This window comes from Dromiciops gliroides, chromosome X, assembly GCF_019393635.1.
Source record: "Dromiciops gliroides isolate mDroGli1 chromosome X, mDroGli1.pri, whole genome shotgun sequence".
NCBI classification, from domain to species: Eukaryota; Metazoa; Chordata; class Mammalia; order Microbiotheria; family Microbiotheriidae; genus Dromiciops; species Dromiciops gliroides.
The window spans coordinates 702,801-715,496 of NC_057867.1; the positions used below are offsets into that span (position 1 = coordinate 702,801).

Below are 12,696 nucleotides of genomic sequence, written 5' to 3' on the forward strand. Positions count from 1 at the left end.
GGGCAATGACTTGCTCTTTGTGGCTCCACTCAGTGCCCTGTGGCAAGACAAAGGCTGTTCCCTTGAAATTGGGGTCACCGGCCCATGTGGCGGCTTCCCTGGGGATGCCTCGGCCCTCTTTCTACAGCCTGAATGCCCTTCCCTCTGCTCCCCATTCCCAGGTACCTCCAGCCTGGGCTCGGCTAGCAGCATCCAGGCAGCTGTTCGGCAGCTGGAGGCTGAGGCTGATGCCATTATACAAATGGTACGTGAGGGTCAGAGGGCGCGGAGACAGCAGCAAGCAGCAACGGTTAGCGTGATGCCTGGGGCCTCTCATTTGTTCAGTTTCTTTTTCTTTCTTCATCTCTGTGTTTTTCTCCTTCTCTCCTGCCCACTCCCCATTCTGGGCTTGTCCTTCTAGGAAGCAGGGGTTAAGTTTTGTTTCTTAGTTTGTCTCCTTCATTTGGGCTCGGCCTTGACCACCCTTAGCTGCCTAATTGAACCTTTCCTCCACTCTCTCTTCTGGGTTCTGGGTAGGGAGGAAGCCAAGCCACCTTAGTCACCCAGAACAGTGCCCCTTGGGGCCCTGACACACTTGAGCACACTTGAGCTCCCTGCTCCAGCCCTGGGTCCTGAGAGCACCGAAATGATTGGGGGCCTTGATCAGAAGGGTGACATGGGAGCTTCCAATACAAATGGACTCAGTCCTCTTCCCCTTGCTGGAGTGGCCCTGCCCGTTCAATCCAGAAAGAAAAGAAGACAACTTTGAAGCCTGTGTCTAGGGAAGCCTTGTACCAGTGTAGACTAAGCCTTTCCCTAGGACAAGCAGAGCAAACAGGGGTGGGGGTGGGGGTGGGAGTGGGGGTGGGGGGGTGGGGGTGGAAAGGCAGGGGTACCAGGGAGAAATGGAGCAAGGTGCAGGAAGGACCCAGACACCTCTGCTAGCCAGTGAGGCAGCTTTAGCTTCTGTTCTGATCCTGTTGTGGCGGGGCCTTGAAAGGTCACTATCCTCTCTGTTACCTATGGGAAGGGCCCCTGCTTGAGGAAGCAGGGACCCCAACTTCCTGGTGACTAGCTTTGTCTCCCATTTTGTCCAGTCGGAGTCCAGTCAGTCTGATGTTGCTTCTCGGAGGGATGAGTCTCCCATGGATGTGGACCAACCATCCCCTGCTTCTCAAGACACACAGTCTATTGGTCAGTACCACATTGTTCCAGGGAGATGGCAAGATCTGTCTTGGAGTCTGTGGGGAAACGACATATTCGCAGGCTAATGTGGCAGTGGCTGACTAGAGGTGGGCCCAGGGCTCTTGTGCCGACCCCTCTCCTCCTTGGGGGGTCTACCACTTAAAAGTGTGTCCACACATCTTTATGTGTCCAACCCTTTGGAGAAGACTCAATCTCCGAGTCTGGTTGGAGAAAAATCTCTACTCCGAAAGGCCCTTGACAAACAAGTGCTCTGGTAGGCACTCAGTGAAGGTCGTCTGTGTCTGATGTACACAGAACTCTGTGCTCTGGAGCCCAGTGGAGCCCACGTTCAGCCTACCCCAGAGGCACGAACTTGGGCCACTGGGAGTACTTTGGAGTCTCTGGCCTTCACATCTGTCTTCTCTCGTCCCCTTTCCCCACAGGCTCAGAAGGAAGCCAACAGAGTGAGAAGGAGAAAGAAGAGAGACCCCCTGAACTGCCCCTGCTTAGTGAGCAGCTGAGCCTTGATGAATTGTGGGACATGCTGGGCGAGTGTTTGAAGGAGCTTGAAGAATCCCATGATCAGCACGCAGTGCTAGGTGAGTGTATGGATGGGGTCCCCGTCTTCCTTCCCTCACTGGCCCAAGGTGTAACCTTGTCTGCTCATCCCTTCTTTCTCCCACCCAGTGCTGCAGCCTGCTGTTGAAGCCTTCTTTCTGGTCCATGCCACTGAACGGGAGAGTAAGCCACCTGTTCGGGACACGCGGGAAAGCCAGCTAGCTCACATCAAGGATGAGCCACCACCCCTCTCCCCTGCTCCCTTGACCCCTGCCACCCCGTCCTCCTTGGACCCCTTCTTCTCCCGAGAGCCCTCATCTATGCACATTTCCTCCAGCCTGCCCCCTGACACACAGAAGTTTCTTCGATTTGCAGGTGAGGGGGAGAGGACAGCTGTCCTTCCCTAGACTATACTTGGGAAGGATCAGTGGGGTCCAGTTGATCATCCTGATCTGAGGTGGCCTCAGAGTCCCATAGCTCCCAGTTCAGCTTGTCCATTCTTAGTTGGGAGGTGGGGGAGACCAAACGGGAGGGAAGGAAAGAAGGATGGACAAGCTAACATATAAAGACCCACCCCCAGCAGGTGCCAAAGGGCATGTGCGTGCTCCCATCTCTGGGGCATGGCCAGACCCTGCATGCGGTCCTGGCCTTGGAGCTGGGAGAGTCAGGAATCAGATCACAAACACCCAGCCTGATGCCCACTTTGTCCTCTCTCCTCAGAGACTCACCGCACTGTGCTAAATCAGATCCTACGCCAGTCCACTACCCATCTTGCTGATGGGCCCTTTGCTGTCCTGGTGGACTATATCCGTGTGCTCGACTTTGATGTCAAGCGCAAGTATGTGATGTGGTGTAGAAGCTCAGGTCACTGCTGGTGCTCCCAGTGTGAGCCTGTGAGCCTTCCGCAGGAGGGCGGGGTGGGGGGGGGCAGCCATGTTTGTGGCAGTCACTTTTTAATGCATACAGAGAACTCTGTATGGTTTGTTTTGTGAGGTGTCCTTGCCTGAATAACCTGAAACTCCCCAAGTCCATCTTGGGGAAGAATTGATAAAAGGATTCTGTTATTGCAGCAGTGGCAAAGGGTGCTGAGGCAGGCAGGTCCCTGTGCTCCAGACAAGACCTGACCATCACTGTCTTGCTCTGTACCCTGGCAGAGGACAGTAGATTTCAGTTTCCCAATCTATAAAGTGAAGGGTGAGGAGAGGGATGCTTGGTTGTCACATAGCACGAGCCCTAGAATGTCTGTTAAAGTCTCTCCAGTCCCACTTGGGGAACAGTGGTAAATGGCTGCTACTGATGGTGTGCCTGCGTACCCTCATGTTCCCCCAAAGTTCTCCCTCAATGGAACTCTCCATCTATGGTCTATGTTTGTAAGCTCTAACCTCCCAGCTACTTATTAGGGGTTCCTGTTGCTCTCAATATTAACTTAGTCTATTCTTGCTGTCCACCCACACCCCTTCCCTCCCATGTTCCCATAAGATGACCAGATTTAGTCTTCCTCTTCCCTCTTCCCCAGGTATTTCCGCCAAGAGCTAGAGCGTCTAGATGAGGGACTCCGGAAAGAAGACATGGCTGTGCATGTCCGCCGTGACCATGTGTTTGAAGACTCCTATCGTGAGCTGCATCGAAAATCCCCAGAGGAAATGAAGAATCGACTGTAAGGGCACTGGATGAATGGGGAGGGAAGGGCCCCCACCCCCCTCCCTCAGCCATCTGAAGGAGAGCACTTGGGGGAACCTGCAGGAAATTGCTTCTGCTTATCCCCAGAACTCTTGAGTGCTCCCCTTGCCTGCTTGACTCCAGGTTGACTCCCAAACAGCAGAGCTGAGCTTCCTATCTCAGCCCTCAGCCTCCACATTCAGCATGGCAGCTGTTTAGCATACTGTCACCCCAAACTTCCAGAGATTTTCCCTGTTCTTTAGCCCATTTGGACTTCAGCCATTGGCAGGCTCTCATGGACTCCCCAGGGCCCTGCCCTGGGGGCAGGACCAGAAGGCTGCCAGCATGATCTCATGTGGCCTGGGAGTTCATGCAGCATCTTTACCCAAGGCATTCCCCACACTCATACTACATGAGAATAGGGCTTTGTTGGCCAGCAGCCGAGTGCTAGATGGGCAATTTTGAATCCTAGCTGAGTGGTCTTAGTTAATTTCATCCATTTCTGGCCCTGGTTTGCCCACCTCCCACGTGAGGATTTGCCTAGATGAATTCCCAGGTCCCTTGGAGCTAGCTCGCTCCAACCCTGAATCCTGTGGTTGGTGGCCTGGAGAGACCCAGGATGATAGCTGAGTGCTGTCTCTTGGCCAGGTGTAACTGTAGGGCTCCCTGCTGGGTTGGAGAGCTAATGGAATTCCCATCCTCTTTGTTCTCCCTTCTCCCCCCAACCCCCAGGTACATAGTGTTTGAAGGAGAAGAAGGCCAGGATGCTGGAGGCCTCCTCCGAGAGTGGTACATGATCATCTCCAGAGAGATGTTTAACCCCATGTACGCCTTGTTCCGGACCTCACCCGGGGACCGGGTCACCTACACCATCAATCCCTCCTCCCACTGCAATCCCAACCATCTCAGCTACTTCAAATTTGTCGGGCGCATTGTGGCCAAGGCTGTTTATGACAACCGACTCTTAGAGTGCTACTTCACCAGATCTTTCTACAAGCATATCCTGGGCAAGTCAGTCCGGTGAGGAAATGGGCATCTTGCCTTGAGCCTGGTTGGGACCAATGCTGCTCCTGTCCCCGTCTCCTCTTGCTCTCTTTTCATAGTGGGTTGTGCTTGTCTTTAGGTACACAGATATGGAAAGTGAGGACTACCACTTTTACCAGGGCCTGGTTTACTTGCTGGAAAATGATGTTTCCACTCTTGGCTATGACCTCACTTTCAGCACTGAGGTAACTGGGTGGAAAGGTGCCCTGGGTTTGTTTTTGAGCCCATGAGATCCTGTGTCTGAGACACCATTCCCCACAGCCCAGGGTCAGGAAATTTATAAACTAAGCTTCAAGTTTTCCCTGTAGGGAGTAAACAAGCATTTATGTACCACCTGCTGTGTGCCAGGCCCTGTGCTAAGCTTTTGCAACCTCCTGGGAGGGAGGTGGTGTTTTTATCCTTATTTTGCAGCTGAGGAAAATTGGGGGGGGGGGGAGACTTCCCCCGGGTCACAGTCACAGTCTGAGACCAGCTTTGAACTCAGTTGGTCCAGTCTTCTGTATACTGTGGCACCACCTTGATACTAAAAGAGAAATAGTTCTCTAGGACTCAGTCACTTTAAGTAAACCAAATCCCCCCAAAAAAGCAAATAGTCAATGATCTTTGAGCAAGGTGGCACAGGGGCACCTGCCTATCTGTACTAGGCACAAATCCATCTGCAGGAGTCGGTGGAGGGGTGGGGTCTGGGGTCTGCTAATCCTGGTTGAGGTGGCTGGTCTTGTTTTAAGGTTCAAGAGTTTGGCGTCTGTGAAGTTCGGGATCTGAAACCAAATGGAGCCAACATCTTGGTAACTGAAGAGAATAAAAAGGAATATGTGCACCTTGTGTGCCAGATGAGGATGACAGGTATGATAGGCACTCTTTGGGGGGAGTGGGGAGGTTCCTTGTAACAGAATGGGAGGGAGAGAGAGAGACACACACACACACACACACACACACACACACACACACACACACACGTCTTCTTTGAAATAAAAGGTTTGAACTAGACCGACTCTAAGTCCCTTCTCAGTTGAACTCAAGACTGGGGGCAATCCAAAATATAGAACCAATCAGTTCCTTTCCCCGGGGGGAAGGGGATAGTAGGGGGAGGCATTCTAGCTCCCAGGGTGACGGTAGGGCTTTTCTTCTTTCCAGGAGCTATCCGAAAACAACTGGCAGCCTTCTTGGAGGGTTTCTACGAGATCATCCCCAAACGCCTCATTTCCATCTTCACGGAGCAGGAGCTGGAACTTCTTATCTCAGGCCTGCCCACCATAGACATCGATGACCTGAAATCAAACACAGAGTATCACAAGTACCAGTCCAACTCTATCCAGGTAAGTGTTGCAATGATCTAAGCGGCCCTCACACAAGGTCACAACCTGCTGTTGGCAGGAGCATGTCTTCGGTAATGAGCATCCATTCCTTGTCTGTAGTACTTGACACCTCCCACTTGTTTTATTTTGCTAAGTAAGCATAACACAGGTTGGTTCCCAGGAGCTCACATGATATATTGGAGATGATTAAGAAGGAAAAGCACTGGAATGAGAGGAATTGGGAAAGGGTCCCTAGAAACGATGGGAGTTTAGCTGGGCCTTCACCAACTCCATCTTCACTGCTGGCTTCCAGCCTCCCGTCCCTAACTCATCAGAGACATTTCAAACTGAATGTCCAGTAGACATTCAAAGCCCTCCCTATCCTGACTTTGATTCAGTGACCCCAGCCTCTTGGCTGTTCCATCAACAAACTCCATCTCTGGGCTCTCAGTATGCCTAGAACACTCCTACCTCATTTCTGCTTCCTAGCAAGTCCCACCTAAAATCCCATCCCCTGTAGGAGGCTTTGGTAGGTACTGGACAACTGCTGATTGACTGACCTGACTTTGACTTGAGGAGGAGAGATCATTCCCCAGAGAGGGGGCAGAGGGTAGAATTTTAGCTGAGACTTGAAGGCTGTCCATCTCCCTTGGGAGAAAGGATTAAGCTAAGGCTGTGTCAGGGAAGCAGTGCCAGAGATGGGCCTAGAATAATGCTCAGACCAGGTGTCTTCTCTCTTTAGATTCAGTGGTTCTGGAGAGCCCTGCGTTCTTTTGATCAGGCTGACCGTGCCAAGTTCCTCCAGTTTGTGACAGGCACCTCCAAGGTGCCTCTCCAGGGTTTTGCAGCACTTGAGGGCATGAATGGCATTCAGAAGTTCCAGATCCACCGAGATGACAGATCCACAGACCGGTTGCCTTCAGCCCACACATGGTGAGAATGGTGGCACAATGGGGAAGGGGGGAGGAAGTACTCATAGAGTGGAAGGTTTGCCATCACTGACCGACTCCCTGTGGTCTCATCCTTGTAGTTTCAATCAGCTGGACCTGCCTGCCTACGAGAGTTATGAGAAGCTGCGTCATATGCTGCTGTTGGCCATCCAGGAGTGCTCAGAGGGCTTCGGGCTGGCCTAGACCCAAGGGGCTACCACAGCCCCCCTGTTGCTTTCGTCTACTGTCAGACTTGGGGATAGGGAGAGGAAAAAAAGAAAGGGGAAGCCCCTTACACACAAGACCCCACAAAAACGTTTTACAAACCTTGGAAGGAAACTTAACCAGTAATCAACCAACCGCCCAACCCTTGTCCTGCCCCTTCCCCAGTGCGCTCACCCCATGCGAAGAGTGGAGAAGCTGGCGGTGAAGCTGGCTCTGAAGCTGGCAGCGGCTGCCCCCAGGCCCTGCACTCCCTTGGAAAATTCGCTGTGTTGAAACTTGAAGCATTTAGATGGGGGAAGAAGCGGAAAAATTATATATATATATACATATATATATATTTTTGGTTCTGTTTGCATTTCTTAATTCGTGCTTGGAATGTGTTGGTGCGCACATTTAATGAGTCAGTGGGAGGGGATCGTCATCAGCCTCCCCAGCTCCAGGTGAGGGTTACAATAAAGAGTTCTTGGCAAGACCTCCCTCTCCCCAAGCCTATGTTTCTTCTTCTCTGCCACCAGCTTCTGAAAAGGGGGTTTTCTTAAGTTTTCGAATTGATCGAGTCTGGCTTTCCTCCAGAAAAGAGGGTGTTCAACTTTGATGTGCCAGGGAAGCCCTGGGTGGAGCCTTCATTGATCATAACCCATAACCACCTCCTAGAAATAAGAGCTTGGATCCCAAAGTGATGAGGCCTGGGCCTGGACCATCCACTGCAGGGGGGTCGGGAGGAGGAGGGGGTGCTTGCAAAGTGTGAGAAAGGAGGGCCAAGCCTTTGCAATTGTTTCTTTTATTTATTCCATGAACTCTTCAAAAAAAAGATGGGAGTTTAAAATTCTGGGATTGCTCTGAAACTTGGGGGGGGGTCAAGGGTCAGCAGGGAGGCCTCGCTGGGCTCTCTTGATCGCGTCCTCCCCTAAGACGTTGGCACCACATTCTCCTCCCACTCTGGTGGTTGAGCCAAGTGGCCGCGTGCGCACGCGCACGCTCCGGAAGAGGACAAGGCAAGGGCCCACGCCTCTCCATAAAGCTTTCCTTTGAAAGGGCCCGGGGTGGTGCGCTCTTTTTGTGTTTGTGCACCCGTGTGGCCCTGGGCACCCCGCTGTCCCTGGCTGCCTGTGGATGGGAAGGGGCGCGCCCGAAGGCGAGCGCGCATGCGCGCCGCGGGGAGCCCGAGAGGGCTCTGGGGCCGCGGGCGGGGCGGGGCGGGGCGGGGCCCGCCAGGATCACAGAGGTGGGGGGCCACGGTCACAGAGGGCCGCTCGCCTCCCGCCTCTGCTATAAAGCCCACGGGCTGAGGCCGTCCGCCAGAGTCTGGCCGCGGGACGGTGGGAGGGAGGGAGGAAAGACGGCCGGCCCCCCGTCCCCCCCCCCCACGCGTGTCCCGGCCCTCCCGCGACCTCCCTGGGCGCCCGAGCGAGCAGCTAGCGAGCCAGCCAGCGAGCGCGCGTGCGCGGCCGAGCGGCTGCACCCCCGGCAGGCCGCCCGCCAGTCTGTCCGTCCCCCGGAGCTCTCGAGGGCGCGGAGGGGGAGCCGGAGGAGGAGGAGGAGGAGAAGGAGGAGGAAGAAGAGGGAGGAGGAGGAGGAGGAGGAGAAGGGAGGGAGGGAGGGAGGGAAGAAACACCAGAGAATAGTGGTCATGGATGTTCCAAGCTCCTCGCCCCACGGTAGCGACCTTGATCTAGCGGAGGTGAGCCCCTGGTGGGAGGTGGGATGACAGCCCTCCAGCCTCCCCTGAGCCTCTGCCCGCCCTCCCTCTCCCCTTCTCCCCAGCACAATTCTCCGAAGGTTGGGGGAGGAGGGGCAGGAAGCCTGATTCATCCCTAATCCTGCCCTGCCCATCTGCCCTGCCCTGCCCTGCCCTGCCCTGCCCTGCCCTGCCCATCTCCTCTGCCTGCTGCCTGCCACTTGTCTGCTTGGCCACCTGCTGCCCACTCACCCTCTGCCTGCAGCTGTCCATCCAGAAGAGAGGAAAGGGAGGGAGGACCATGAGCAGCGAGTCCATGCTCCCTTATTACACGGCAGCCAGCGGGCGCGCTGTGGGCATGTTCAACACCTCCATGGGGGAGCTGCAGAAGCAGCTATACAGGGGAGAGTACGATGCCTTCAAGTACGCCCCCATGTTCGAGAGCGACTTCATTCAGGTGCCCAGACCCCAGCCAGGCCCACCCCCCCACACTGGGCTTCAAAATGGGAGCATATATGGGGGCAGCTAGGTGGCGCAATGGATAGAGCATCAGCCCTGGATGCAAGAGGACCTGAGTTCAAATGTGACCTCAGACACTTGACATGTAATAGCTGTGTGACCCTGGGCAAGTCACTTAACTCCCATTGCCCCGCAAAAACAAACAAACAAATGGGAGCATATAGTGGTAGTAGCAGCAGCAGCATTTGGGAATCTAAGTCAATCCCTTTTCTGCCTGGGAGTTGAAGGTACAAGGACAAGACTTGGCTGAGCAGGACGTGTTGAGGGCATGGGAGTGGGATTGCACATGGTCTGACAGGATTCTGCTTGGGGATGGGGGGTAGGTAGGAGGTGTAGGTTTGAACTTGGTGAAGGATTGATCGTTCTGAGTGTGTCCCAGTGTGTCCCCCCCCCAGTACACCATCTGAGGGGAGGAGGGGAGGTCTTTTGGCTCACGTATCTAGTCCACATCTCCCTTCCCTCTTTCATCTTCCGCTCCTGCAGATCAGCAAAAGAGGAGAAGTTATTGACGTACATAACCGCGTGCGCATGGTGACTGTGGGCATTGCATCCACCAGCCCGATCCTCCCTTTGCCCAATGTCATGCTGCTAGCCCGGCCTGTAGCATACATTGAGGATCAGCCCCATCCAGAGTCCAGCTCCAAGAGCAAGACACGCCACCCTCGCCCTTCAAAGACCCTGGAGTTGACCAGGTGAGCCAGCCATCACACCTCTCCTGTCCCTTCCCAGCAAATCATTTCAACTTCCTAGGGGTCAACCTGGATGAGTTTTTCCTGTCCAACTCAGATCCCCTCCTGAGCTGGTGGAGGTGCCCCAGGCCAAACATGCCAGGGAGGGGAAGGGAAGTCAATGCGGTCTTAATAAACTCCCGAGTAACTGGATCGGGGTCAAGGACCTTCAGATGGCACCCCCATTTTCATCCATCCCCTGGAAAATGAGGTGTCAGCTCTAAGCTTAGTCTGTACCCCCACCCCCCCCATGTCATGGATGGATGACCAGGCCATTCAAAGCTGCTAAGGAGGAATTGGGGGGGAGGGAGAGAGAAGACTGTCGAATATACTGACTTCCTGGAGTGGGGGGTGCTGCAGGCTATTGCCCTTAAAGTTTGTGAAGATTTCTGTCCACGACCGTGAAAAGCAGCAGCTTCGGCTGAAACTGGCCAGCGGGCGCTCATTCTACCTCCAGCTCTGCCCACCCTCCGATGCCCGGGAGGACCTCTTCTCCTACTGGGAGAAGCTCATCTACCTCCTGCGGCCACCTGTCGAGGGCTACAGTAGCACCCATGCCATCCCTGCTGGGGATGGGGTTGAAGTGCCGGTTTTCATGGCCGAAGATAAATCTCCTGTGAGTTGAGCCACAGAAGGACCCAGTTTGGGCCTTCCCTGCCTGCCTCTGAAAACCTGCCTAAATCACCCTCGCAGGAAAATTGAGGGGGGGGATATTGGATAACAACTCTTCTTTGCCAACCCTTTCAGCTCTCTCCTAAGAGAATCCAGTGAGCTCTTCTGAGAACTCACTGATCCCAAAATATCGATAGCCTAATTAGGCCTCTCTCCTCGGGTCCAAAAGGAAGAAGGAAAGCCTTCGACCCCAAACCCCAGTCAGGAAGATGGGGGGGGGGAGTTGGCAAAGATGTGTCCTTTTTTAGGAAAGAATTAGCCCCCCAGCCCACACACACTCCCCCCGAACACAGACACACGCACTACAGGGGGGGGGGGGCTTCGTCAGTTGCCTCCTCTGATTCTAATGGGGTGGGAGGAGCTGACTTTGACCCCCACTTCTTTCTTTCCTCTTCTGCCCCTGCTACTGTGGGCCCCAGTCACAGGAGCCAATTCTACACAGTGAAGGGGAGCAGGATAAAGTGAGTATCAAGAGTCTTCACATGGTTCCTGACATCCCTAGCCAGGATAAGATGGCAGCAGGAAAGCCAGAGATGATCATGACAGCTGAAGCCGGGGAGGGCTTCCCAAGCCCAGGAAGCCCCGAGAAGGACCTGGTGACCCATCACTACACCATCCAAGGGGTGCCCAGTGTGTCCCCCCCCAGTACACCATCTGTTCCAAGTATTGCAGTGGCAGCTGCTGCCAGCAGGGGTCCTGCCAGCAAGGCCACAGCTGGGGCCGCCCCAGGTGTGGGGGCAGTCACTGCAGGCAGTCAGGGGCCTGGCATGAGCATAGCCCTGGCTGGGACCACACCTGGCCAGGTGACAGAGACCATGTCTGCTGGCAGTGTGAGTCTTGTGTTGGCTGGGGCAGTCAGCTTGTCCCCAGACTCAGTGAGTGTGGCCTCGGTGGGTGCCGGCAGCCTGCCCCCCTCGGGCCATGTGAGCGCAGTCTCTACTGGGGCTGGGAGCATAGCCATAGCAGGCACAGGAGTTATCTCCCCACTCGGGCCCGAGTCCCCCCTTGTGTCGACCTTGCAGAGTGAGGGCTACATGAGTGAGCGAGATGGAAGCCAGAGGGTGGTCACAGCCAGCCCAGGGGCATCCAAGGAAAGACCATCGAGCAGGAGGCACTCCAAGCACCGAGAGGGCCGAGCCCACAAAGGGGGTGACCAGAGGAGGTCATCCCGGCGGGCCGTGACTTCCAAGGAGCCTCAGAAATCCAGCCACCGGGCCCGGGGAAGCCGTCGTAGCCCATCTTCCCGCAAAGCCACCAGCCGCAGCCCATCCGCAAAAGATTCCAGGTGAGCCGAGCCCCCCAAAAGCTTCAAGCCCTGCATATTCTCCAGGGAGAGTCTAGGGAGCCAAAGAGCCTTCCCTTTCCTCTCCCGAAGACTCAGACGATCTTAATGCCGTCTGTGCTAGGGACTGTTGCCTACTCCATTAGCTAGTGTGGCTCTAACCTGAGACATCTTCTCTGCCCTGTCCCTAGGACCTCTCGGAAAGCAGGGAAGAAAAAGAGTTCAGCTAGCACACCTCGTAAGCCTCTCTCTGCTCCCCCCCCCCCGCCCCTGCTGATAGCAACCTTCTAGAAAGTGGGGGAAGAGGGGGGCGGAAGGAGAAGGAGGATGCTAAGGCAGGCCCGGCCAACACCAGAACCCAAGCACTTTGGTCTCCCGCTGAGCTTGCTTCATGTCTCAATTGCAGCTGCTGCCCCGACTAAAAAACCCAGCCGTATCGCCTCCTTCTTGCGTAGCCTCTCCCGCTCTAGCAGCAAAAGCACGTCTGTCCTCACCAACGTGGGGGACACAGCTGAGGCCTCTAAGGGCTCAGCCACTGAGATAAACATGAGCACCATCCTGGAGAATGTGGAAATGGAGACCATCACACAGGTGCTTTCACCAGCAGAGGAGGAAGAGGAGGAGGAGGAGGAGGAGGAGGAGGGGCTGGTTAGCCTGCTGGTGGACTCAGTGGGAGACTCCCAAGGGCCTGGACCAACCCTTCTCCCCTCCCCCGAGTCCCGGCTTTAGCCGAGCCACCCAGCCAAGGCCACAGAGAAAAGCCGGCAGGCTCGGATATTAAAGAATCGTGTTTGGCCCCATGACTGGCTGATTCTCCATCCTTTAAGCCCTGGACAGAATCTTCTCCTCTGTTCTTTTGCCTTCTTCCTCTTCCTCCTCCTCCCCCTCCCCCTCCTCATCTTCCTCCTCCTCCCCCTCCCCCCCTCCTCATCTTCCTCCT

General features: G+C 55.1%; 2 protein-coding genes across 16 annotated transcripts in view; both read left to right on the forward strand.

Moving 5' to 3' along the window:
• The window catches only part of HUWE1 (HECT, UBA and WWE domain containing E3 ubiquitin protein ligase 1), a 114,611-nt gene extending 107,262 nt beyond the window's left edge, over positions 1 to 7,349 (forward strand). For 14 of the 15 annotated variants that reach the window (XM_043973689.1, XM_043973695.1, XM_043973700.1 and 11 more), the window contains 12 exons: positions 162 to 289; positions 1,077 to 1,173; positions 1,608 to 1,763; positions 1,852 to 2,097; positions 2,443 to 2,560; positions 3,239 to 3,379; positions 4,114 to 4,401; positions 4,505 to 4,610; positions 5,154 to 5,271; positions 5,563 to 5,744; positions 6,466 to 6,656; positions 6,754 to 7,349. In XM_043973689.1, coding sequence (XP_043829624.1) covers positions 162 to 289; positions 1,077 to 1,173; positions 1,608 to 1,763; positions 1,852 to 2,097; positions 2,443 to 2,560; positions 3,239 to 3,379; positions 4,114 to 4,401; positions 4,505 to 4,610; positions 5,154 to 5,271; positions 5,563 to 5,744; positions 6,466 to 6,656; positions 6,754 to 6,856 — 1,874 coding nt within the window. In that variant the 3' untranslated portion in view covers positions 6,857 to 7,349. The remainder of the gene's footprint in view (positions 1 to 161; positions 290 to 1,076; positions 1,174 to 1,607; positions 1,764 to 1,851; positions 2,098 to 2,442; positions 2,561 to 3,238; positions 3,380 to 4,113; positions 4,402 to 4,504; positions 4,611 to 5,153; positions 5,272 to 5,562; positions 5,745 to 6,465; positions 6,657 to 6,753) is intronic. The other variant, XM_043973699.1, reaches the window with a different exon arrangement.
• A 1,158-nt stretch (positions 7,350 to 8,507) lies between these two features.
• LOC122733385 (protein FAM71B-like) lies at positions 8,508 to 12,658 on the forward strand. The gene is made up of 7 exons (XM_043973735.1): positions 8,508 to 8,558; positions 8,821 to 9,012; positions 9,558 to 9,766; positions 10,163 to 10,418; positions 10,894 to 11,759; positions 11,948 to 11,994; positions 12,163 to 12,658. The coding sequence occupies exons 1-7, from the start codon at positions 8,508 to 8,510 to the stop codon at positions 12,483 to 12,485; spliced, it is 1,944 nt and encodes a 647-aa protein (XP_043829670.1). The 3' UTR covers positions 12,486 to 12,658.
• The last annotated feature ends 38 nt before the right edge of the window (positions 12,659 to 12,696 follow it).

Bases quoted from the DNA above. Each gene is read 5' to 3' on its own strand.
- LOC122733385 (XM_043973735.1), top strand. From the start codon at position 8,508: ATGGATGTTCCAAGCTCCTCGCCCCACGGTAGCGACCTTGATCTAGCG. The intron at 8,559-8,820 runs GTGAGCCCCTGG...CTCTGCCTGCAG, and splicing joins GCGACCTTGATCTAGCGGAG to CTGTCCATCCAGAAGAGAGG. The intron at 10,419-10,893 runs GTGAGTTGAGCC...TGTGGGCCCCAG, and splicing joins TGGCCGAAGATAAATCTCCT to TCACAGGAGCCAATTCTACA.